The sequence below is a fragment of the Macaca mulatta genome, chromosome 2, assembly GCF_049350105.2.
Source record: "Macaca mulatta isolate MMU2019108-1 chromosome 2, T2T-MMU8v2.0, whole genome shotgun sequence".
Classification (NCBI taxonomy): Eukaryota; Metazoa; Chordata; class Mammalia; order Primates; family Cercopithecidae; genus Macaca; species Macaca mulatta.
In genome coordinates, this window is record NC_133407.1 from 41,738,570 (window position 1) to 41,766,460 (window position 27,891).

At 39.2% G+C, this 27,891-nt stretch overlaps 1 protein-coding gene across 5 annotated transcripts in view; it reads right to left on the reverse strand.

Moving 5' to 3' along the window:
• The window catches only part of PIK3CB (phosphatidylinositol-4,5-bisphosphate 3-kinase catalytic subunit beta), a 187,272-nt gene that overhangs the window by 79,636 nt on the left and 79,745 nt on the right, over positions 1–27,891 (reverse strand). For all 5 annotated transcript variants that reach the window (XM_077991523.1, XM_077991521.1, XM_028843742.2 and 2 more), the window contains 4 exons: positions 14,638–14,861; positions 9,719–9,898; positions 6,327–6,497; positions 5,069–5,146 (listed from right to left, as the gene is read on the reverse strand). In XM_077991523.1, coding sequence (XP_077847649.1) covers positions 5,069–5,146; positions 6,327–6,497; positions 9,719–9,898; positions 14,638–14,861 — 653 coding nt within the window. The remainder of the gene's footprint in view (positions 1–5,068; positions 5,147–6,326; positions 6,498–9,718; positions 9,899–14,637; positions 14,862–27,891) is intronic.

Below are 27,891 nucleotides of genomic sequence, written 5' to 3' on the forward strand. Positions count from 1 at the left end.
CTAACACGGTGAAACCCCGTCTCTACTAAAAAATGCAAAAAAACTAGCCGGGCGGGTTGGCGGGCGCCTGTAGTCCCAGCTACTCGGGAGGCTGAGGTAGGAGAATGGCGTAAACCTGGGAGGCGGAGCTTGCAGTGAGCTGAGATCCGGCCACTGCACCCCAGCCTGGGCGACAGAGCAAGACTCCGTCTCAAAAAAAAAAAAAAAAAAAAAAAAAAAGCAGAAAAAGTAATCAACTTTTTCTTAAAGGGTAAAAATTTTCAGCAAACCAGGAAAAGAATTTCTTGAATAAGGGGCATCTATGAAAACTACAACATTATAATTAAAGTTGAAAGACTGAATGAATGCTGTCCTTTAAGATAAAGAACAAAATCAAGATGTCAGGCCGGGTGTGGTAGCTCACACCTGTAATCCCAGCATTTGGGGAGGATGAGGTGGGTGGATCACCTGAGGTCAGGAGTTCAAGACTATCCTGGCCCACATGGCGAAACCCTGTCTCTACTAAAAATACAAAAATTAGCTGGGTGTGGTGGCAGGCGCCTATAATCCCAGCTACTCCACACACTGAGGCATGAGAATCACTTGAACCTGGGAGGCAGAGGTTGCACTGAGCCGAGATTGTGCCACTGCACTCCAGCCTGGGTGACAGAGTGAGACTCTGTCTCGGCAAAAAAAAAAAAAAAAAGAAAAGAAAAGAAAAGAAAAGAAAAGAAAAAAGTCTACTATAATGGTTAATTTTATATGTCAACTTGATGAGGTCATAGGGTGCCCTGTATTTGGTCAAACATTTTTCTGGGTGTTACTAAGGAGATATTTGGTTAAACATCATTCTGGGTGATTTTGGATGTGATTAACATTGTAATCAGTAGACTGGGTAAAGCAGATTTGCCCTCCCTGATGTAGGCTAGCCTCATTCAACTGGCTAAATACTTAAAAGAAAACAAAGACTGACCCTTCACAAGTAAGAGAGAATTCTTCCTGCTTGACTGCCTTGTAACTGGGACATTGGCTTTTTTTTCCTGCCTAGGGACTCTTAAATGAAACACTGGCTCTTCCTGGTGTCAAGCCTACCAGCCTTCAGATGGGAACTACACCCACTGGCATTCCTGGTTCTCAGGCTTTCAGATGCAGACTGGAACTCAACCACTGGCTCTCTTGGGTCTCCAGTTGCCCACCTCCATAATCATATAAGTCAATTCTTATAATAAATCTTCTATTTTTTTGCTTATTTATTTATATGTGATAATATAGATATAGATATACATATTGTATCCTATTGGCTGTGTTTCTCTGGAGAACCCTGAGTAACCCATTTGCCCTTATCACTTCTATTTAAAATTGTACTGGGAGTCTTAGCCAGTGCATAAAGGAAAGAAAAAAGTTTGGAAAGAAAGATGTAAAGCTGCCACTTTTTTTCAGATTTTGCTTTAACATTCTACTGGAGCTCCTAACCTGTGTAGCAAGATATATCTAAAGGAAAATCATGTCATAATTACATTTAATGTACTCAAATTAAACTATATAATCCTGCTAGGGAGAAGAAAGAAAAAGAGAACGACAGTGCTAGGTACAGTGGGATGAGGTACATACATTAAATACTACCTGTCATTAAGCCCATTAATCCTCTCCATGAACATAATAACTGCAAACAATAGAATCAATCAAGCTTGATACCTGATAGAAGTGGCAAAACACATGGACATAAAATGTCAATGACTTTATTAGGTTTCTGACCACTGACAAAGGAGCAACGCATAATGCTTGAGAAAAAATAAACCATGAAGATATTTATCTTGGATATTTTTTAGGAAGAAATTAAATAAAGGGCTGCAGAGAAATACCAACCATAAAAAAATTAAAGAACTGATAAATTATCTACAGAAGACAAATACGATAACCTGCAAATTTGAAGAACAAGTAGAAATTCCCATTTGTTACTATGTAGATTCTATACATATAAATTACTAAACAAAACCATATATATATAATATTCCACATGACTGGTGGGTAGATTTGACTCCGTGTGATTTTTGCCTTTAAAAATTAAATCCTGGTCTGGCATGGTGGTTTGTGCCTGTAATTCCAGTGCTTTGAGAGACCAAAGCAGGAGGATTGCTTGAGGCCAGGAGTTGAAGATCAGCATTGGCAACATAACAAGACCCTATCTCTATAAAAGTAGAAATAAAAATAAAAATTAGCTGGAAGTGATGGCGTATACCTGTAGTCCTAGCTACTTGGGAAGCTGAGGTAGGAGGATCGCTTGAGCCCAGAAGTTGAAGGTTACAGTGAGTTATGATCCTGCCACTGCACTAGTGAGGGTGACAAAGTAATACCCTGTCTCTAAATAAATAATTTCTTTTTTTAAAAAAAGAATAAAATGCTGGGCGCGGTGGCTCATGCCTGTAATCCCAGCACTTTGGGAGGCCGAAGTGGGTGGATCACGAGGTCAGGAGATGGAGACCACGGTGAAACACCATCTCTACTAAAAATACAAAAAATTAGCCAGGCATGGCGGCGGCCGCCTGCAGTCCCAGCTACTCAGGAGGCTGAGGCAGGAGAATGGTGTGAACCTGGGAGGCGGAGCTTGCAGTGAGCCGAGATCAGGCCACTGCACTCCAGCCTGGGCGACAGAGCGAGACTCCATCTCAGGAAAAAAAAAAAAAAGAATAAAATCCTCAAGGAAGTCTACTATTTACTAATCCAGAGGACTGTCCAACATGTATTATAAAGTGAATAAATCAAGTTATACAACAATATATATAGTATCATCCCTTTGTTAACAAACAAATCATTTGACAAATAACAGAAATAAACACAACCAAAACCCCTTAATTCCCATATCATATGTTTATATATATTTTTATAAACCTGGAGGACATTCAAAAAGCTTGTTAACTTTGAATCCCTTATGATGGTAAGGAGAGACCAGCACCTTTCTTCTTAATCATGTTTGCACTTTTTCTTTTCCTTTCCTTTTTTGGGGGGAGATTGGGTCTCACTCTGTCACCGTGGTAGAATGCAGTTGCACAATCTCAGCTCAGGGCAGCCTCGACCTCCCAGGCTCCAGCGATCCTCCCACCTCAGCCTTCCTCATAGCTGGGACTACAGACATGTGCTACCACACAAGGCTAAGTTTTGTATTTTTTGTAGAGATGGGGTTTCACCATGTTGCCCAGGCTGGTCTCGAACTCCTGGACTCAAGTGATCTGCCTGCCTAGGCCTCCCAAAGTGCTAGGGTTACAGGTGTGAGCTACCATGCCCAGCCTATTTGCACTTTTTCATTTACTGCAACAATTATTCGTGTTATACTCTTGCAACTAAAAAATTTAAATTAAAAGACAAAAACAGGATTACCACTAAAATAGAAAACAGAGGTTAATTGGTCATAAACACATTCATTAAAAAGAAAAATCTAAGCCGGGCGCAGTGGCTCACACTTGCAATCCCAGCACTTTGGGAGGCCACGGCAGGCAGATCACGAGGTCAGGAGTTCGAGACCAGCCTGGCCAATATGGTGAAACCCTGTCCTTACTAAAAATACAAAAATTAGCCAGGTGTGGTGGCGTGCACCTGTAGTCCCAGCTACTAGGGAGGCTAAGGCAGAAGAATCGCTTGAACCCAGGAGGCAGAGGTTGCAGTGAGCTGAGATCGTGCCACTGTAACCTAGCCTGGGTGACAGAGTGAGATTCCATCTCAAAAAGAAAAATCTAGCAGAGGATATAAAAGCAAAGCCTTTATTTTAATGATAGCTACTCAAAGAATCTTCTTCTAAGATTGCAAATATTTAAGGTGTACAACATGATAGTTTAATATAGAATAAAGTGCTTGCTACACGGTCAAGTAAATTAACATATCCATTATCACACACAGTTAACTTTCTTTTTTGAGGAGTGGTAAGAGTGCCTAAAATCTACTTTCCTAGCAAATTTCCTGTATACAACATTATTAACTATAGTCTTCATGTTGTATATTAGATCTCCAGAATTATTCAACCAAGATAACTCTTTGTACCTTTGAATTATTTCTCTCAACTTTTTTCACAGCCTCACTCACTTGTCTAACACCAAAGGTGGTAACCAACCTTTTACTCTCCCCCAAAATCTTTAATGCCCATGCACAAAAGCAAGACATTGATAATTTTTGGCAAAGGGCTCCTGAATATATCTTCACAGCAACAAACATTTCAAACAAACCAAATCTTTTCTTGGATCACAAAAATTATTCACTTAATTTCCAACCCAGCAAATTAGGGAAAATAAATGCTTTATACTCTGAGACAAAATGCTTTGTTAAGTCTTTATTTAAATGTATGGGATTGAGCAATAAGCCCCCATGTGTTAACAACTTGTGGTCCATAACGTAGTAATCTACTTTCTTCCAGGAAATGGCATTACATGTTCTCTGTGCTCAGCAAGTTTAAAAGGAAAGAAAAAAAAAAAAAAAAAAGACTGAAAGAGGTTTCAGTGCAGCTCTAGGCAAGGCTGAGAGAGGAGAGTAAGCTTGCATAAAAACATAAGATCTATAGTTTGGGCTTAAATTTCACTTGCTGAAATTTAACATATCCATCACCACATACAGTTACCTTTGTTTTTTTGAGTGAGGAGTGGTAAGAGTACCTAAAATCTACTCTCCTAGCAAATTTCCTGTATAAAATATTATTAACTATAGTCTTCAGGTTGTACATTAGATCTCTAGAATCATTCAACCAAGATAACTCGATCATTGTACCTTTGAATTATTTCTCTTAACTTTCTTCACAGTCTTACCCATCTATATTATATATTTCTTCTGTATAATACACAGAAGAAATATGTAATATATACTGGAAAAATAATGTCAATCTTTCCAGTAGATCTCTAATGATTCAAAAGTCTTTGAATTTTAAAAGGAAATGTTCAAATTTTAAAACAAAAATTATCAATAGTCTTATAATAAAATACCATATTCTATATCATGTAATTGACCAATATGGGTAAAATTCAATCTCCAATGTGACATTACTGAGCATATCAGTGAGTTATTCAAGCACTGGAGCAGATGGCAAATTCAAATCTTAGTGGGTACTCACTTTTACAGTTTCCTCTGTGTTAAGTTTATTTCCCTTAACCAAGACAATTTGGAAAGGGTTATTATTTTCCCAAACATGCTGTAAAAGAATAAAACAAATACAAATTATTTTAATGAAAGAAATGAATATTCTACGCCAGCAATGCAATTGTCATCAGCTCTAATGTCTATTGGCAAAACTATGAAAATAGAGCTCTAAACTAACAACTGAAAGTCACACACACTCAATTAAGCATTATAACCCCTAGCACTTGGCTTTCACGGCAAAACATAGGCAGCATTCCACTAATACTAACAGATATCACTAAATTAAAAAGCATTAACAAATAATAAAAGCTTTTTATAAATTGAGTAGATCATTTATATTAATATAGAAATAACATCATCAAGGAGCAGTTCAATATACAATTTGTGATGACTGAGTAACTAAGTGTTAACTGTTCAAATAAAGACAAACTTAACATTTGCTTTATACAAATATATTACATCCTGAAAAACAATAGTGCCCTTCATAAATGTTTAGTACTAAAAGAATTCGGTATTAAGAAGACAGACAAATTATACCAAAAACACTACCATGGTTAAGCTGATAGAAATGAAATATACTGCCGGGCACGGTGGCTCAAGCCTGTAATCCCAGCACTTTGGGAGGCCGAGACGGGTGGATCACAAGGTCAGGAGATCGAGACCATCCTGGCTAACACGGTGAAACCCCGTCTCTACTAAAAAAAATACAAAAAACTAGCCGGGCGAGGTGGCGGGCGCCTGTAGTCCCAGCTACTCGGGAGGCAGAGGCAGGAGAATGGCGTAAACCCGGGAGGCAGAGCTTGCAGTGAGCTGAGATCCGGCCACTGCACTCCAGCCTGGGCGACAGAGCGAGACTCCGTCTCAAAAAAAAAAAAAGAAATGAAATATACTGGTTAATTCAATTATGTCTGCACATCTAACTTTTCTACTAGAATGTCTCCAATTACTCATTGAAGTCCTATATTTAAATCAAAACCTCTAATTTGATGACATTTTTCTTCAGCAGAAAGAAACACCAAAAATATAAATGGCATATTTACATTTAATTGTAGCTTGAGTAAAAATAATAATATCTAGAAAGATAATTTTTAAATAAATGGTGATCAATTTGGCAAATATGCATTGGTTTTCACAGAAGGAGAAGTGAGCAAAGGAAATGTGTGTGAAACTTATGTAAACTAACACAATCACATGCCTTGTGGGGTCACTAAAGGTTCAGAAATAAAACTTACAGAAATAATTCGCGTTTTCTTTGGTGGTAATGGAAGAGGAAGGTTAGATGAATTCCGATTTATGGCAGCCTCTATGGCAATCATTTCCTGTTCATACATTTTCTTGATCTTGCAGCATTCCACAAGTATAAAATGGGGCAGGGTCCTGTTCATTACACAGTTCCGGATATACTATAGGGGCAAGAAAGAGGAAGGTATTGATTTTCAAGCTGACACCTAAATCAATAGAATAAAATGAAGCTGAACAACACTATATCAAATGCACTGTGAAAGTATGTCTTAAACCACAGCTGAATATCAAGAATATAAAAATAATTTTTTTTTTGAGACAGGGTCTATGTTGCCCAGGCTGGAGTGCAGTGACAAGATCACAGCTCACCACAGCCTCGACCTCCTGGGCTAAAGTGATCCTCCTACCGCAGCCTCCGGAGTACCTGGGACTACAGGCATGCACCACCATGCCCAGCTAACTTTTATATTTTTTGTAGAGATAGGGTTTTGCCATGTTACCCAGGCTGGTCTTGAACTCCTGAGCTGAAGTGATCTGCCTACCTTGGCCTCCCAAAGTGCTGGGATTACAGGTGTGAGCCACCAAGCCCAGCCTAAGAATATGAGAATTTAAAATCACCATACAAAAAAATAGTTTTCATTAACTGAACACCTAAGTACCTAAAGAACTGAGTTAGATAACTATTGTATGTTACAGCTAATCTCATTACACTCATTTAACATATTAAAGAAATGAAACTCAGAAGGGTTAAGTTACACACCTAGTATCTGTAAAACCTAGATTTAAACCCACTTGTCTAACACTAAAGTCATACTTCAGCCATACTTTCAGCTTCACTAGAAAAGCTGAATATGTGGTTCGCATGTGGCAGACTCACACTTTCTATGGATCCCTGAGACGGCCCCTTTCCATCACAGAGTTCTAGGCAAGTATTACCAGCTATCTTCCCAGCAAAAACCTACCAATCATCCCAGTTTGATGTTCTGTTTTATTTCCACAAAACCAGAATGACTCTCCAGAAGCATATAAGAAAAGGGGTGATTATTCATATTACCAAAGATTCCTAACAAAGTGAATAGGAATCCAATGTATTCCTCAGAAGAATGAATGTCCTATACAGATCTAGAGTGTGATTCAATGTATTGTAATTCAATTCAGAACCATTAAAAATACATTTTTGTCAAAGAAAAAACCTTCCAGAATGTCTCTCAGAAGTGATATTATGATAAATATATTCATCCAAAAACTTTTCACTATGAAAGATCCTTTTCAGCCAGGTGCGGTGGCTCACGCCTATAATCCCAGCACTTCGGGAGGCCGAGGCAGGCGGATCACGTGGTCAGGAGATGAGGACTATCCTGGCTAACACAGTGAAACCCCGTCTCTACTAAAAGATACAAAAAAATTAGCCGGGCGTGGTGGCGGCCGCCGCCTGTAATCCCAGCTACTCCGGAGGCTGAGGCAGGAGAATGGCGTGAACCCAGGAGGCGGAGCTTGCAGTGAGCCAGGAGCGCAGTGCAAGATCGCGCCACTGTGCTCCAGCCTGGGCGACAGAGCAAGATTCCATCTCAAAAAAAAAAAAAAAAAGAAAAGAAAGATCCATTTCTCTCACATTCCTTTGCCTACACTGTATATTCTTTCTGTCTCTCTTCTGTACAGGGTATCTCCTGTCTAACCCTGCACAAAAACACATACATGCTTCTGTTTTTCTTTATAATAATAAAGGATAATGCTGGTAAAATATACATTCTCCTTTACATCTCTTAAGGTAAAAAGAAACATTAAATTAAAGAAGCGGGAATCTACTTGAATGATGGCAGAACACGAAGAAAAGTCAGTACTTCTAGGTTGCCCACCAAGCACTTTTCATCTTGTTTCCTCTTATGGACTAGAGATCAATAGCTTACTATCGGAATACCACAACTCCCAAAGCTGTGCACTAAGTTATAACTGCTCCTAGACCTTACATGTACTAAATCACAAAAATTAAGGGCCACACCAGAAACCTAAGAAGAGGTGTATCATCATGTTACCTGCTAATAAACTGCAGCTCCAAATTCTCAAACACACATCACTTTATAATTGGCATGCCTATATCCCTCTTGTTTAAACGACGACAACAATAATATCACAAAATAACAAGATTTTCCTAAAATTCTTAACTACTAACCTCTAACTGGGCACTTATAATAATATTGTTTACATGATGACTATTTTTTAGTCTCCAAGGTATTTCAACAAAAACATCTTCAAGTTACTTGAAGGCAAAGCCAAGGACCTAGTTGTTAAACAGTAGACCTTATAGGGGGAGGGGTGCTACACCGCACATAGCATATTTAAACTCAACTTTACTCCAAAAATAATCTGGGGCAATTCAGTGCTGTACAGAAGCATATTCTCAAAGAATTCTTAATTAAATGAAAATAAACAAATATATGAATGATTAAGAAAGGCTTTTGAGAATGGTCAAACCTAATGCTTGCAAAATTCTTGCCATGCATGGAAGTAACAAAAAAGGGGCAAGGGAAATTCCACGCATAAATATTTCAGACTGGAATTGAAAAGTTTTCCTTCACTTAGCTAATGGATAATCACAAATAAGTTTTTATACAATTCAATGGATGACCATTTAATCAATTTTTAAATACTTTACCTCCTCCAGAATATTTCACATTTATACCATATGATGAAATAGAAAGCAACTATAACAGTGTTAAAAATTCATAATGATATAAGACAATAATTATAAGACAAATTGAAACAATCAAAACAGCCAAATGAGCCGGGCACGGTGGCTCATGCCTGTAATCTCAGCACTTGGAAAGGCCAAGCAAGGTGGGCGGATCACTTGAGGCCAGGAATTTGAGACTAGCTTGGCCAAGATGGTGAAACCCCATCTCTACTAAAAATACAAAAAGAAGCTGGGCATGGTGGCGCACACCTGTAATCCCAGCTACTCGGGTGGCTGAGGCACGAGGATTGCTTGAATCTGGGAGATGGAGGTTGCACTGAGCCAAGACTGCATGCCGCTGCACTCCAGCCTAGGTGACAGAGCAACACTCTGTCTCAAAAAAACAACCAAAAAAAAAGCCAAGCAGAATACAAACACATACATACACATATTCGTGTGTACAATCATTATGCTAAAATACATACATAACTGCAAAAAAAAAGAGACAAAAACATGCCAAAATGGTAACAATGATTATTTCAGAGGTAAGTACTATTATAAATATATACTATTTAATACTATATAATTTTCTGTATATTCCAAACGTTCCACTATGGGAACACATTTTTAAAATCAGAAATAAAAAAAATATATATATATATACTCATAGACTTTTCTGGTAAAGATAATTAATATAGTCAATATACATACCTGGAACTGAATTAGTGGATGATCACCAAAAACATATTCTACTCTCCCACTGACTTGCAACACATAATCATAGGGGCTAACTTCATCTTCCTTCCCATGAATAGTCAAACGTTTTTGGATTGCCAATTCATTTACTTTGATAGGATTCATATTAGGAGATACTTGAAAGCTAAACACATCCTAAAGGGGAAGAGAGATGGAAAAAAAAGCAGTAAATGTTATATTTATGCTGAAAAATCACTATTACAGTCATTATGTAATAATACGTACAAATGTACATAATATTTATATAGGTACATCCTTAACAAATTTTACATGGATGCATATTTAGAACGTAGACAAGTTTACTGAAAGATAAAGATTTCTAATAATCTGAAAGTCATCTTACTGCATTCATAGCGCACAGCTTCCACAGGTAAGATTAATATTTAACTAACAGTTACCATTAGGCATTTTCCAATGAACATCTTAGCTTCCTTTTTTTTTTTTTTTTTTTTTTTTTTGAGATGGAGTCTCACACTGTCCCCTAGGCTGGAATGGAATGGCGTGATCTTGGCTCACTGCAACCTCTGTTTTCCGGGTTCAAGCAATTCTCCTGTCTCAGCCTCCCGAGGAGCTGGGATTACAGGCGTGTGCCACCACACCCGGCTAATTTTTTGTATCTGTAGTAGAGACAGGGTTTCACCATGTTGGCAAGGCTGGTCTCAAACTCCTGACCTCGTGATCCGCTGCCTCAGCCTCCCAAAGTGCTGGGATTACAGGCGTGATCCACCGCCCCTGGCCACATACTTTCTTTAAAAAGTCACATAACCTGTAGCTATATTTTGTATATATATTTTTTTAAACTTACACATTTCTCACTGGTAAGAAGAGAGCCATACTTTATACTAATTAAACCATAAATTAGCAATTATGTCCAATTTTAGAAACATGTAAATAGAAACATACAGAAATTCTAATCAATGAAAAATGAAGATATAGCTTGGAATCGATATAGCATTACCAGATCTGTTCATCATAAGACTGAGTGGTACAGACAACACCTGAATCCTCTCATAATCTAGCAAGGTAATTTTCCATTATATGATCATATACTAACGATATAAGAAGCTATCTCCCAAAGCAACCAACTGCTACTCTGAACAACTAACTCACTGCTATTCTCTAATACTGACCTGACATCAATTCCATAATATTTTCCACTAATTTAATTTCAATAAATCACCCCCCTGAATTTAAGATGCCTTAGATTCAAACTTTTAAAACCTCAACTTACTAAGTATTTCACATCTATTTTTCCCAGTATTTTACTTATTATTCTGTGTTTTCTATGAGTTGGTGCCTGCCATAGACTGAATGTTTGTGTCTCCCCTGCTGGATTCATATGTAGAAACCTAATCTCTAATGTGATGATATTTGGAAGTAAAAACTTTGGGATGTGATTAGGTCATGAGGGCAGAGTCCTCATGAATGAGATTAGTGCCCTTATAAAAGAGACCCCAGAGGCCATGTACAGTGGCTCACACCTGTAATCCCAGCACTTTGGGAGGCCACGGTAGGCGGATCATGAGGTCAGGAGATCATGACCAGCCTGGCCAACATGGTAAAACCCCGTTTCTACTAAAAATACAAAAATTAGCTGGGCATGGTGGTTCACGCCTGTAGTCCCAGCTACTTGAGAGGCTGAGGCAGGAGAATCGCCTGAACCAGGGAGTCGGAGGTTGCAGTGAGCTGAGATTGTGTCACTGCACTCCAGCCTGTCAGAGTGAGACTCCAACTCAAAAAAAATAAAATAAATAAAATAAAATAAAATAAATAAAAAAAGAACTTAAGAGAGCTTCGTCTCCTTTTCTGCCATGTAAGGACATAGCAAGAAGACAGTTATGTATGGACCAGGAAGCAATCCCTCATAATGAACTAGTGCCTTGATCTTGGACTTCCCAGATTGCAGAATTTTGAGAAACAGGCCAGGTGCAGTGGATCACACCTGTAATCCCAGCACCTTGGGAGGCCAAGGCAGGCGGATCACTTAAGCTCAGGAGCTCAAGACCAGCCTGGCAAACACGGTGAAACCCTGCTTTTACTAAAAATACAAAAAATTAGCTGGGCGCAGTGGCCACTGCCTGTAGTGCCAGCTACTTGGGAGGCTGAGGCAGGAGAATCGCTTGAACCAGGGAGTTGGAGGTTGCAGTGAGCCAAGATCGTGTCACTGTACTCCAGCCTGGTGACAAAGTGAGACTCCATCTCAAAAAATAAAAATAAAAATAAAATAAAAATAAAAATAAAATAAATAAAATAAACCCCAGAGAGCTTCCTCTCCTCTTCTGCTATATAAGGACATAGCAAGAATATAGTTATATATGCACCAGGAAGCCATCCTCGTAAGACACAGAATGAACTGGTGCCTTGATCTTGGACTTCCCAGCTTCCAGAATTGTGAGAAACAGGCCAGGTGCAGTGGCTCACACCTGTAATCCCAGCACCTTCGGAGGCCAAGGCGGATGGATCACTTGAGCTCAGGAGTTCAAGACCAACCTGGCGAAGACAGTGAAACCCCGCCTCTACTAAAAATACAAAAAATTAGCAGGGCGTGGTGGCGCCTGTCTATAGTCCCAGTTACTCAGGAAGCTGAATCAGGGGAATCCTTTGAACCTGCAAAGAGGCAGTTGCAGTGAGCCTAGATCACGCTACTGCAATGCAGCCTGGACGACAAAGCGAGACTCTGTCTCAAAACAAAACAGAACAAAACAAACAAACAAAAAACCCTAGAATTGTGAGAAATAAATTTCTGTTGTTTATAAGCCACCCAGTCTATGGTATTCTGTTACAGCAGCCCAAACGGACTAAGACAGTGCCACATACATCAAAGAACACAGGCTAGGATGCTAGGAATCATTTTGAGAGGTCTCATGCCTCCTCTTTCCTCCTCAACCTCACCTCCCAATAAGACACCAATGACCTTATATCTTAATGGTTTTCCCGTATTTCAAGCAGTTGTTCAATATCACTTTCCATGACTTCATGAAATATTGTACCTTTTTCTTTTTTTGAGACAGGGTATCACTCTGTCGCCCAAGGTGGAGTACAGTGGCGCAATCTGGGCTCGCTGCAACCTCCGCCTTCTGGGATCAAGCAATCCCTCCCACCTCATCCTCCTGGGTAGCTGGGACTACAGATGTGCACCACCATGCCCAGGTAATTTTTGTACAGATGGGGTTTCACCACGTTGCCCAACCTGGCAACTCCTAGGTTCAAGAGATCCTCCCTGTTCAGCCTCCCAAAGTGGCTGTGCACCATCTCACCTGGCCAAGCCAGTGTTCTCAAGTTGAATTCTCATCACCCTTCATCAATAAATTCCCCTATTCTACCTCTCTTGACCACGCAGAATTCCTTAAACAGTATTGTAAATTTGACCTTGACATTTTAATGATACTCAAATCTTGACTTAAATTGGACTTCAGACTCAACGTATCTCAGGATTGAATGATGAATGGCATTTTTCCCTAGATAAACTTACTTGTTTAGAGAAAATGCCTGAAGGTAGAATCTTTTTTTCACATCTGTCCTAACAAATACTTATTAACATGTTGGCTAAAAGAAGGCAAAACTAGGTAAAACCAGAGAGAGACACCTGGATGAAATCCTGGTTCTACCACTGACTAGCTATGAGGACTGGCACAAAACACTAAACTTCTCTTCCTTTCAGTCTCTTCACTGTAAATGGGGGAAAGACAACAACATTTTGTAAGGTTGGTGTGGGAACTGGAGAATATATTAAAAATACACCATACCAGGAATTATGCAGGATAAGTGCTCAACACAGAATAAAGACTTACCCTGCATAATTGGTTGTTGTCATTGCTATGGTTATCACAGTAATTCAAGAACAAAACAAAACATCCGGCTGGGTGTAGTGGCTCATGCTTGTAATCCCAGCATTTTGGGAGGCCGAGGAGGGTGGATCATCTGAGGTCAGAAGTTCGAGACCAGCCTGGCCAACATGGTGAAACCCCATCTCTACTAAAAATACAAAAATTAGCCAGGTGTGGTGGCAGGAGCCTATAATCCCAGCTACTCAGGAGGCTGCAGCAAGAGAATCGCTTGGGCCTGGGGGGTGGAGGTTGCAGGGAGCCAAGATCACACCACTGCACTCCAGCCTGGGCAATAGAGCGAGACTCCATTAAAAAAAAAAAAAAAAAATCCTTGCGTTTCTACCTTACTCTAATGCCAGACCCTAGATGCTAGAATGACTATACTTGATACAAAAGTAGTAGCATCATCTAGTTTGTATAATTGCTCTGAATATTCAGAAATGGATGGGCTGTATATGAACTCTATTATAATGCCTACTTCCATATCATTAATTAATTCACATAGTCACAGAATGCAAATTTAAGAATATGGAAACAAAGAGACCATTTTAATTAGGGCTTTCATTCTACAGACAGGGGGGAAAAAATCACATGAAAAAAATGTATTTCCAATAAGGAACACTATTTAGACCAGCAGTTGGCAAACTTTTTCTGTAAAGGCCCAGGTTTGGCAAACAACATATAACACAGTGGTCTCTGTTGCATATTCTTTTTTCTTCTTCTTCTTCTTTTAAACATCCCTTTACAAATCTTTGAGGATTTTTTTCTTTTTTTAACATCCCTTTAAAACTGTAAAAACCAATTAAACAGTCCAGTTTGCCAATCCCATTCTAAATCACCATTCCACTGCATCAAAAAAGATACATGCAAAGAATATCACTTTAGACTATTATACATAATACTAAATACATTTCCATCTGAAATCTAAAGTTGTTCTTTCTAATAGTGTTTGCTAGGTAAGTGAGAGACACTTCTAAAAATAGAGCTGTATTCAGGTAAAAATGAGAAATGTATTACAAAATATTTCTTTAAAAAACATAATCCTACCTGGCAGTTTTCAAAATGAATAGCTACAATGAGCTTTCCCCCATAAAGTTTATCTTCTAAGTTTTCAGGGATGGATGGTTCATGCTCCGGTGGATATGTTTGTTTTAGCCAGTCCATCCAAGACAATCCCACAAGTGACAGGATCTTTTCCTCGCTGAATTTGCGCATTTTTCTTCGAAATTCATTTACTTCAGGATCCTTCAAGGAATCAAATTCATGCAGACCTAAACACATTTTTTAAAGGTGTCATTTTCAGTAGCTAACAATAACAAAAAAGAATATAGAAAGAATACAAAGTATATTCAACAAAAACTAACTTGGATCTTGGATGCTTGGCTTTTATCAAGCAGATGAAACTACGGAGGAAAATACCATGAAAGATCAAAAAACCCAGATAAAACAATAAATCTCATGTACAGAAGACAAACATACAATTATATTTTTTAAAAAATACAACTCAGAACCTCATAAAGAAATGTAGTTTGCTTACCAGTTTTACAAAGTAATTCACAATACATATTTTAAAGCCACACATAAAAGATTCATTGTTTTTATTTACAAACCAAGTATTAATAAATCACACTTAAAATAGCTGAGAAAGACTAAGAATCTGAAAAACAGTTTCAATACTGTATTAGAAGAAAACTAAGAATCAAGTTATTATCTCACCTAAAACTTGATATACTATGGGAATGGCTATGATATACAGGGGCAGAGGGAATGTGGAAAATCTCCGTATCTTCCTCTGAATTTTGCTGTGAACCTAAAACTGTTCATAGTCTTTAAAAAACCAAAACCAAAGAAAACCTAGTATACTTAAATTTTATAGATTGAATTTTCACTTCATTGTGACTTTTAAATGGTTATCATATATTGTATTAATTAGTCAAAAATCCCATAAACGTAAAATTGTTCTTTATTGTTTGGTTGACTCTCAAACAACATGGTGGTTGCGGCACCAACCCCCCACAGAGGAGAAAATTCACATATAACATTCCTTCATTCATTCATTCACTGAGACAGAATCTTGCTCTGTTACCCAGGCTGGAGAGCAGTGGTGTGATCACTGCTCACTGTATCCTTCATCTCCTGGGCTCAAGTGATCCTCCCACCTCAGCCTCCCAAGTAGCTGAAATTACAGTCACAAGCACATGCCACTATGTCTGGATAAATTTTTAGTAGACATGAGGTCTTGCCATATTGTCCAAATTGTCTTGAACTCCTGGGCTCAAGCAATCCTCCCACCTCAAGTCTCCCAAAGTGCTGGGATTACAAGTGTGAGTCACCATGCCTGGCCCACATGTCACTTTTGACTCCTGAACAACTTAACTACTAATAGCCTACTTATGGGCAGAAGCCTTACCAACAACATAAAGTCAGTTAACACTTATTTTGTATGTTATATATGTTATATACTGTATTCCTAAAGCTAAAGAAAATGTTAATTACTCCAGCTCTCTTCTGATTACAAAAAGAAAATGTTATTAAATAAATCACAAAGAAGAGAAAATATATTTACTATTTATTAAGAGGAAGTGGATCATCATAAATATCTTCCTAACTCATCATCTTCACATTGAGTAGGCTGAGGAGGAGGAGGACAGGTTGGTCTTGCTGTCTCAGGGGTGACAGATGCAGAAGAGTGAAGGAGGTAGAAGGTGAGGCAGGAGATGCAAGCATACTGTATGTAACTTTACAGATATATGTCATAATTTCTGACTTCTTTGCTTTTTCATTTCTGTAAAAAATGTTTATCTGTATAGTATCAATCCTACCATTGCTTTAGTTTCAGTGCTGGTATCATAGAGGGGGCCATATTATAAAAGAAGTCAAAAGCAATCTTGAACAATCAGAAGCCTTCTGTCAGACTGCTGCATGTGAATTTGTTTTTGGGCACTGTTTAATTCTATATCATCTTCCTCATCATCTGGCACTGGTTCAGAATCACTCATCTCCGTGAAGTTGTTTTCTGTTAATCCCTCTCATGTGGTGTTTATTAGCTCTTGGATTTCTCCATGATCTGTATTTTGAAACCCTTCACCACCACTGCTGCCTTTTATGCCATATCCAAAATCTATTTCATAATTTCCTTGATTGGTTCTGTTGTAAATCCTGTGAACTCATGTACAATATCGGGACAGAGTTTTCTCTAACAGGAATTTATTGTTTCGGGTTTGATAGCTTTCACAACTTTTTCTACATCAACGATGGCATCTTCAATGATGTAATACTCCCAGTCTTTCATGATGTTTAACCAGGTTCTCTTCCATAGAGTACCATGAGTAACAAGCCTTAAAGGTCCTTATGACCTCCTGATAGGCTAAATTAGAGATGTAGAATTTGGGGGTAAGTAGACCACTTTGATGCTTTCAGTGTTGAACTCAGGGGGTTCTGGGTGGCCACGGGCATCATCCAATATCAAAAGAAACTTAAAGGCAGTCCTGGCCGGGTGCAGTGGCTCATTCCTGTAATCCCAGCACTCTGGGAGGCTGAGCTGGGCGGATCACGAGATCAGGAGATCGAGACCATCCTGGCTAACACAGTGAAACTCCGTCTCTACTAAAAATACAAAAAGTTAGCCGGGCGTGGCGGTAGGCGCCTGTAGTCCCAGCTACTTGGGAGGCTGAGGCAGGAGAAGGGTGTCAACCCGGGAGGCGGAGCTTGCAGTAAGCTGAGATCTCTCCACTGCACTCCAGCCTGGGTGACAGAGCAAGACTCCATCTCAAAAAAAAAAAAAAGCAGTCCCTAGGCTGGGCACAGTGGCTCACGCCTGTAATCCTCCTCTTATCCCAGCACTTTGGGAGGCCAAGGTGGGGGAAGCACTTGAAGTGAGGAGTTCGAGACCAGCCTGGCCAACATGGGGAAACACCGTCTCTATTAAAAACACAAAAATTGGCCGGGTGCGGTGGCTCAAGCCTGTAATCCCAGCACTTTGGGAGGCCGAGACGGGCGGATCACGAGGTCAGGAGATCGAGACCATCCTGGCTAACACGGTGAAACCCCGTCTCTACTAAAAAATACAAAAAAAAAAAAAATCTAGCCGGGCGAAGTGGCGAGCGCCTGTAGTCCCAGCTACTCAGGAGGCTGAGGCAGGAGAATGGCATGAACCCGGGAGGCGGAGGTTGCAGTGAGCTGAGATCCGGCCACTGCAGTCCAGCCTGGGTAACAGAGCGAGACTCCGTCTCAAAAAAAAAAAAAAATACACAAAAATTAGCCAGACACGGTGGTGTGTGCCTGTAATCCCAGCTACTTGGGAGGCGGAGGCAGGAGAATCCCTTGAACCCAGGAGATAGAGGAGCCAAGATCACACCACTGCACTGCAGCCTGGGCAATACAGTGAGACTCCATCTCAAAAAGAAGCAGCCCCCTTACTGGCAAAATACTTCCTGACTTCAGAACAAAGCACTGATGGAACCAATCCAGAAAAAGCGTTCTCATTATCCAGGTCTTCTTGTACAACCGAAGGACTAGCAGCTGGTGTTTCTTTTTCCCTTTGAGGTTTGGGGGTTAGCAGCTTTATAAATAAGGTGTATCACAAACCAGTCTGCATTTGCACAAAACACTAGTTAGCCTTCCTGTCTTAAATCCTGGTGCTGACTTCTCTTCCTTTCTAATAAATGACCTTTGTGGCATTTTTTTTTCTCCAGAACTGGGCACTTTGATCTACATTAAAAACTTGTTCAGGGCCAGACAAGGCAGCTCACACCTATAATCCCAACATTTTGGGAGGCCGAGGTAGGAGGATTCCTTGAGGTCAGGTGTTCGAGACCAGCCTGGGCAACATAGTGAGACCTCATCTCTACAAAAAATTAAAAATTAGCTCGGCATGGTGGTGCATGCCTGTAGTCCCAGCTACTCAGGAGGCTGAGGTGGGAGGATCACTTGCCCAGAAGGGCAAAGATACAGCCCGGGCAACAGAGTGAGATCATGTCTCAAAAACAAAACACCAAAAATCTGTTCAGGCAGGTATCCTTTCTCCTCAGTGATTTTTCTTTTTTTTTTTTTTTTTTTTGAGACGAAGTCTCGCTCTGTCGCCCAGGCTGGAGTGCAGTGGCCGGATCTCAGCTCACTGCAAGCTCCGCCTCCCGGGTTTACGCCATTCTCCTGCCTCAGCCTCCAGAGTAGCTGGGACTACAGGCACCTGCCACCTCGCCCGGCTAGTTTTTTTGTATTTTTTAGTAGAGACTGGGTTTCACCATGTTAGCCAGGATGGTCTCGATCTCCTGACCTCGTGATCCGCCCGTCTCAGCCTCCCAAAGTCCTGGGATTACAGGCTTGAGCCACCACACCCAGCCTAGTGATTTTTCTTAATGGCATCTGGGAACTCATCTGCTATTTCTAGGTCAGGAAAAATAACTTCTCCTGTTACCTTGACATTTTTTTATGCCAAACCTCTTTCTAAAATTGTCAAACCATCCTTTGCTAGCATTAAAATTCTCCTGCACTAGATTCTTCACTTTCTTATTGCTTTGTCACATAACTTTGCCTTTTCTTGAATCAGAGTAGAGTCTATAGGTATGCCTTTCTTATAGTAATCCTGCACCCACACACAAGCTGCATTTTTAATGTGAGATTAAAAAGGTGTTTCACAGAAAGTGCAAGGTTTAGCATCTGCTGACATAGCTGCAGCAAGAGTTTCACGAATTTGCTTTTTCACAATGGTACTTACACTGGATTGATTTATCTCAAAATGGCAGGCAACCACAGCTACAGACCTCCATCTACAGTACATATCAAGGTATTCAGCCTTTTTTTTTTTTTTTTTTTTAAATAAGGTATTTGCAGGCACAATCACAGCACACTAGTACCTAGAACTCCTGGGCTCCTGCCTCAGTCTCTGCACCCAGCTGCATTCAACTTTTCCTTATAATATCATGACTTTTCCCTGTTCTTAGAAGTACTTCCAGGATCACAAGTGGCATTTTGTATGGGTCCCACAGTGTTATTCAAGGTTTGCAGTATTCCAGTAAACACAATTAAAAAAATACATGAGAACTGGGAGAGATCCCTTTTTACTGCAGTATGCAATTTACTAGACAGAGGAACTGCTCAAGTAGAGATGATTAGAGTTACATGGCATTTCTGAGCATATACTCACAACACTTAACCTCACCACAATAGCAACAGGAGGTGGCTGCAAAATTATTACAGTAGTATAGCATGTACTACAATTAATTTTATGCAGTTATGATTCAATACTGTATCTTTACATTTGTTTGTACTTCTTTCAACTGCAAATGGTACCATGTATGGTTGTCTAAATGTCTGTGTATGTAAGTTTTGAATTTTTAACTTTTTATAATAGATTTATGTGTATTTTATGGTACTAAATGATAAACTAGTACTACATACATATGCATTTATTACATACTTAACTTTTCAATTTTTTCACTAGTTCTAGGCTGCGATTCGTCTGCAAGTTTTTTCAAATTGTCACAAATCTCAAAAGAAGTTTCAATATATTTACTGAAAAATATCCACTTATAATTGGCCCTGCACAGTTCAAACCTACTGCTGAAGGATGGGCTGTACTTAATTTTTAGTCACTTCTGTCATTAAGACAATTACATATGACAACTTTTTCCAAAACTTATGATTATTCCAGTAAATAATTTTACAAATCTAAATGAATGAATTGGCATATGTAAATGTTTATGTGTGCATTAATTTTTACCTATCAGGTTAGCACATATTTTAAAATTTGATAATACCCTGTGCTGGAAAGGGTAGAGAGAAAAAAGCATTCTAGTATAGTTTTGGTGAGAAACTACATTGATATGAACATTTTAGAGGGCAATTTTGTAATATTTACTAGAAATCATTCACACACACACATATCCTTAGACCTCACAATTTTATCAATCGTAATCTCAACCTGAGAAATTTAGGACCAACCAAGAAAGCCAAGTATACTACCCCAACACCAATCATATAAGATGCCTTGCTTCTAGTTAGCCCACCTCCAGCTCCCTGCTGCCAACAATTTCCCATCAGGCATCTCTGAAACCTTCCTTTTTTCACTGTAGAGCTTTCCCACTCCACTGCCTGCCTCTGAGTCTCTGCCAAACTCAAGTTCTTTTACTATAGCAACCTCTGCATAAATAGTCTCTCTTCTCATCTGAGTGGTCTTTGTTTATTTCTACAAACCTATCGATATACTATCAATATATGAATATTTGCTGTTTTTTTATAATAATTAAAATGTAATCTAAAGGCCATCATTCAGGACTGGTTAAATAAAGATACATCCATATATCATTATACAGTGGTGCAGGAGATAAAAATACAATCAATCTTTGTGTTTTTAAGGGCACTAGATTTTTTTTTTAAGTAGACAGAGAATGGGTCAGGTAAAATCCCTTTTCTGCAAATTCAAAAGAAAGAATATAGAATATGCATTAAGTTTTTGTTTTGGATACTTGAGATGACTCTATTGCTACAGTGGTATTCTGTAGTATTAGAGAGGAATGCACAGTGAGGAAAGTTACATTTTATTCCATAAAATTAATCTATACTACACTATTTGAACATATGCATGTCAGTAACGGTTGCATTGCCTTCTTTTTACTTTTATGCACTGAAAACAATAGTTGTTATTTCAAAAATATATCCTAGAATCAATTTTGTGGTATTAACTATAAAAAAATAAAAACACAGCAAAGGTATAACACAGCAAAGGTAAAATGATTTCCTGGATAGTTTTAGATCTGGAATAAAATACATTACTCTAAATTAGCTACGAATGGACTATAATTTGGGTGGACTGGCTGAAGCATTTTAGTGCACTGTTAATATTAATTCTATTCACAGGCAATAGGAATTACAGGTTAGGAAAGGGAAATAAGTACCCAATAATATATACATCTAACAAAAATCACATGCTTTATTTCCCTTAATCTACTACAAATCATATTTAACCCACCTTCTAAATGTCTCTTAACTCTGTCCACTTCTCTCAGTTCCTGTAACCATTAACCAAATCCTGGCCATCATCACCCTTCCTTTGGGTTACATCATTTTTTCACTAATTTCTCTACTCAAATTCTTAATCCCTCCAATCCACTCTTCATTCTACAACCTAAATAATCTTCCTAAAATGCAAATTTATCATGTTACTCCCCTACTTAAATTTCTTCAATAGCTTCCCAAGTGTTCTTAGTAGTAAAGCTCTACTTTTTACATGGCCTGCATGGCACTGTATGCTCTGAAGATGGCTGCCTCTCTAGTCTTCCCTAGTTGTCCTATCTGTCCCCCTACACCACCCATAATCAATTTCTTTTCCTTGAATAGGCCATTCTTCACATGTGCCATTTCTTTTTGTTTTTTCCTTTCTCCACTTCTCTTTACCTGCCAGATTCCTAATCAGCATTGATGGCTCAGTTTAGGTGTACATATTCTAAGATGTCATCCCTGATTCACCTAATTGATTTAAGGTGATTTTCCTTTTCAAAAGTTTTGTTTTCTTATTAATTGGCAAATAATAATTGCATATATTTATGAGGTACAATGTGATAGAGTTTTTTTGTTTGTTTGAGACAGGGTCTCACTCTGTCACCCAGGCTGGAGTGCAGTGGCATGATCACGGCTCACTGGAGCCTCAACCTCCGGCCTTAAGCCAAGTGATCCACTTCAGCCTCTCAAGTAGCTGGGACTACAGGCACATACCACCGTGCCTGGTGTGTTTGTTCTATTTTTTGTAGAGTGGGGTTTTGCTATGTTGCCCAGACTGGTCTCCAAATCCTGGGCTCAAGTGATCCACCCACCTCGTCTTCCCAAAGTACTGGGAATAAGCCCCCACGCTTGGCCAATGTGATGTTTTGATACATGTATACATTGTGCAATGATCAAATCTGGCTAATTAGCATATCTATCACCTCAAATATTTATCATTTCTTTGTGAAGAGAACATTTTAAAATTCTCTCATAGCTATTTTGAAATATACAATACATTATTATTAACTATAGTCATGGTGCTATGCAATAGAATAGGGGTAGGGGTGGTTTTGGGATGAAACTGTTCTACCTCAGATCATCAGGCATTAGATTCTCTCTCATTAGAGAGATCCCTCTCATGTGCAGTTCACAATAGGATTCTTCGCATTCACACTCCTATGAGAATCTAATGCTACCACTGATCTGACAGGAAGCGAAGTTCAGATGGTAATGCTCACCCAACCCGCTGCTCACCTCCTGTTGTGCGGCCTCGTTCCTAACCAGGAACGGGGAGCAGAGGAGAACCCCTGCAATAGAACACCAGAACTTATTCCTGCTGAAACTTTGTATCCATTGACCAATGTCTCCCCTTTCCCAGCTCAATACACCCCTTTATCTGTCCCCAACTGGCCCTGGTAACTACCATTCTACTGTTTACTTTGAGTAGTTGAACTTCAGTGTTCCACATTTTAGTGAGATCACACAGTATCTGAAGGTGACCCTTTCTGACATAGCATAGCAGTTCACACATTGCAATAAAACTATGTTTACTTATCCTCATTTCCCACTGGATTGTCAGGTCTAAGCAAAGACCATATCACCCATAGTCACGGTAAAATTTCAAGTATAAACACTCAATACTATTGAACTGCAATCACTAATGTTTTGGTAATATTTTTCAATAAATTATGAATAAGGGACTCTGTGCGTGTAACTGTTATAATCACATAAAAAATAAAGCTTTCATTTATTCCAGACTCACTGAATCCCAATCTCTGAGCATATTCATTTTAAGAAACTGATACAACCTAAATTTGGGAACCACCATAAAGATCTCTTAAAAACAGAAATTTTACCAAAAATACGAACACTTTGGGCTAAGTAATTTAATTTTAAACCTAGCTAATACCCTACATACCTTCTTATAAGAGAATCTAACAGCAAAGCTTAAATTTTCCTTAAGACTACTGTAAAATTTACAATCAAATATAATTTTTAAACTAAAAAAGTACTGAATGAACAATTTATTCATACTAAAGAGGGTGTTAAAATCCTACAGAGTAGGCCGGGCATGGTAGCTCACACCTGTAATCCCAGCACTTTGGAAGGCTTGAGGCGGGCAGATCGCTTGAGGTCAGGAGTTCGAAACCAGCCTAGCCAACATGGCAAAACCCCATCTCTACAAAAAATACAAAAATTAGCTGGGTGTGGTGGTGCAATCCTATAATCCCAGCTACTCAGGAGGCTCAGGCACGAGAATCACTTGAACCCAGGAGGCAGAGGTTGCAGTGAGCAAAGATCACGCCACTGCACTCCAGCCTGGACAACCAAGTGAGACTTTGTGTCAAAAAAAAAAAAAAAAAAATCCTACAGACTAGCTATTTCCCTCACTTAAGGTATACCACAGGTTTAGATAGGTCAGGAGAAATAAGGGAGTTTACAAATATGTTTTTCAGAATGCTAACAAAATCCTCTGGTTACAATTATTTTACTGAGTGTTTGGAGAAATTAATATAGGGGTGGCATACACCTTACTGCAGAGAACAAACAGAACTCAAACAACAGCTCTGTAAATAATTATTTGGAATAAACACAGGAAAAAAAAGATTAGCCACATCATCTTTCAGGAAAAGGTATTTTTAGCCTAGTCAGGGCAATTACATCTCTAAAGGTTCTACTGTTTTCTTTGGAGAGAGGAAGCAGCAACCTTGTTCCTAAGGTTAAACTGAAATAATTGTTTATTGTTTTCCCAGGAGGCATGGCCTCATCAAGCCCTGGTCATCACTGACAAATCAGCAACTGCAAAAATTGACTTGACTTCTCAAGTATTAAAAGTGAAAATTCATTCTTAAATACTCAACTTACTCAATTTCTTAAATAAATGTTAACATTTAAATTTATGTATATAATCAAAATGTCAAAGAATACAAAAATTAGGCAGGTGTGGTGGTCCCAGCTACTCAGGACTACAGCTGGAGTACAGGACTCAGGACTAGTAGCTGGGACTACAGGTCCCATTCCTATAGTCCCAGCTACTCAGGAAGCCAAGGTGGGAGAATTGCTTGAACCCGGGAGGCGGAGGTTGCAGTGAGCTAAGAAGGTGCCACTACACTCCAGACTGGGTGACAGAGTGAGACCCTGTCTCAAAAAAAAAAAAAATTAAATTCATTAAATTCTAATATAGCTTATACCCCTACACTATGGTAGGTAAGGTTGCCAGGTTAAAAAAAACAGTATGCGCAATTCAATTTGAATTTTAGATAAATAATGAATATATTTTTAGCATAAGCACAGCATATGTAATATTTCAATCTTCAATATTTTTATTTTCCATATCTGGCAGGCATAGGAAGAGGTAATGGTGGCCAGTGAAGCCACGTTTTGGTAAGTGTTGAGAAGGAGGTAAATTTCAAAGAAATACCAATGCCTTGAAGAAACTTGGCCCACGTCCTAGGTAACATAGTAAGATTCCAACTCTATAAAAAAAAAAAAGAAAAAATTAGCCAGACTTGGTAGCTTGCACTCAGCTACTCAGGAAGCTGAGGTGGGAGGATCACTTGACCCTGGGAGGCTGCGGCTGCAGTGACCCATGGCTATACCACTGCACTCCAGCCTGGGTGACAGAGCAAGACCCTGTCTCAATTTAAAAATAAAAACAAAAACAGCCAGGTGCAGTGACTCACACCTGTAATCCCAGCACTTTGGGAGGCCGAGACAGGCAAATCACCTGAGGTCAGGAGTTCGAGACCAGCCTGGCCAATATGGTGAAACCCTGTCTCTAATAAAAATAAAAACTTAGTTAGGCATGGTGGCAAGTGCCTGTAATCCCAGCTACTCGGGAGGCTGAGGCAGGAGAATCGCTTGAGCCCGGGAGGCAGAGCTTGCAGTGAGCCAAGACCATGCCACTGCACTCCAGCCTAGGCAACAAAGTGAGACTATCAAAAAAATAAATAAATAAATAAAAATAAAAGTAAAAAGGCCAGCACAATGGCTCACACCTATAATCCTAGCACTTTGGGAGACAAAAGCAGGTGGATCACTTGGGCTTAGGAGTTTGATACCAGCCCGGGCAACATGCTAAAATCTACATGGGCATGGTGGCATATGCCTGTGGTCTCAGCTACTCACGAGGCTGAGGTAGGAGGATCACTTGAGCCTGGGAGGTTGAGGCTGCAGTGAGCTGAGATCACACCACTGCACACCAGCCTAGGTGACAGAGAGAGACCCTATTTAAAAAAAAAAAAAAATCAAAAAGAGCTTGGCATACTCTGTGGTACTTTTTGGATTAACAAATATTTTAGCTTCTCTAAAAATCAATGTGGTTCTGGTTTGCTTTCTAACATTAGCATGAAAATACAGAAAAGCTAAGTATTTTAATCCACAGAAACAAAAACAAACAAAAGACTTGAAATACACACAATTTAGGCTGGGTGTGGTGGCTCACGCCTGTAATCCCAGCACTTTGAGAGGCCGAGGCAGGCAGATCACGAGGTCAAGAGATCGAGACCATCCTGACCAACATGGTGAAACCCCGTCTCTATTAAAAATATAAAAATTAGCTGGGCGTGGTGGCGGGTGCCTGTAGTCCCAGCTATTCAGGAGGCTGAGGCAGGAGAATTGCTTGAACCCAGGAGGCGGAGGTTGCAGTGAGCCGAGATCAAGCCATTGCACTCCAGCCTGGGCAATAGAGCAAGACGCCGTACCAAAAAAAAAAAAAAGAGAGGAAGAGAAAGAAATACATACACTTTATTTAAAAGAAATACATCAAAATATTGTCAGTCGATATACTTGTCCTGGATGATAAGACTACAAGTGGTTTTTTATTCTTTCTCCTCTTCCATATATTCTTCAACTTTTTATGGACATGAGAACAAAGGGAAAACTTTTTATAATGGATAAAAATTCAAATTCTATAAAAATCTTTGGGCCAGGTGCTGTGGCGCTGAAGGCTGAGGCAGGCAAACAGCTCAAGTCCAGGAGTTTAAGACCAGCCCAGGCAACATCCTGTCTCTACTATTAAAAAAAAAAAAAAACTAGCTGGGCATGGTGGCTTGCATCTGTATGTAGTCCCAGCTACTTAGGATGCTGAGGTGGGAGGACTGCTTAAGACTAAGGGTCGAGTCGAGGATGAAGTGAGCCATGATCGCCCCCACTGCACTCTAGCCTGGGCAACAGGGCGAGACCTTATCACCAAAAAACAAAAACAGAAACAAAAAACAAACAAAACAAAACACACCTTTGTAGCTCTAGAAAACAGAAAGGAATACTTTCTAATCAGGTCACTAATATATAAGAAAAAATTCTGTATGATATATAACTATAAACTTGTTAATTGGGAAAATTTTTATTGCCAAAAATAAACTAGCCATCCTCTGAAGTAATCAAATATTTTTAAATATCACAGTATCACTTAGTAAACCAACAAGGTTCTATTCTAATGCACTCAGAGGGAGTAGTCCCACAGTATAATCATTAGCAAGCCTGAATTATTAGAGGTTAAGATCAAAGAATAGTATGTTAAAGGGGATGGTACTATATTATCCTATAACAGTGAATCTGATCAATACTGATACCCAATCCAGATACATAAACCTCCAGTGGATTTTCTGGTTTTGTATTTAATCTGCAAAGTCCCCTCCTCAGTAACCCTTTGTAGTTCCTAATTTAAGTCAGTACCTTCTCTAAAGCAAGATATTTATATACCATTAGCCCCGAGACTCCTAATATTATATAGCAAGAGAGACTCCTCCAAGTTCCTGATTGTGTTACTCACAATTTTCTGTGGAATAAATTTGCAAGGAATAATGTGGACGTATTTCCTGACTCTCTACCAAAATAACTTCTACTTAAAGATAATTTCAGTTAAGAAGTAAAATTTGTCAATAACTTATTTATGGAAACATCAAACAGCTTAAAGTCTTGGTTGGCATAGAGAGTTGTGTATAAAATATGTTCACTCTATAGGAGCAGTTCATAAGAAACTAAGGATAATGTCTCCCTTAGTGAAGGACTTCTCAAACAATCTGAGGTAAAGCAACAACTTTTTTCCTTCCAATCCATCAAAGACCAATATTTTTGTAAAATAAAAATAAATCAGCCATGCACAGTGGCTCATGCCTGTAATCCTAGCACTTTGGGAGGCCAAGGTAGGAGGATCACTTGAGCTCAGGAGTTTGAGACCAGCCTGGACAACACAGCGAGACCCCGTCTCTATTTTAAAAAATTAAATAAATAATAAATCCTTAGACAACAAAAACATATATTAAACATAAGTCCTTGGATGCTATGGCAGTATCATATTGCTAGAGGGGTTTCTAAACA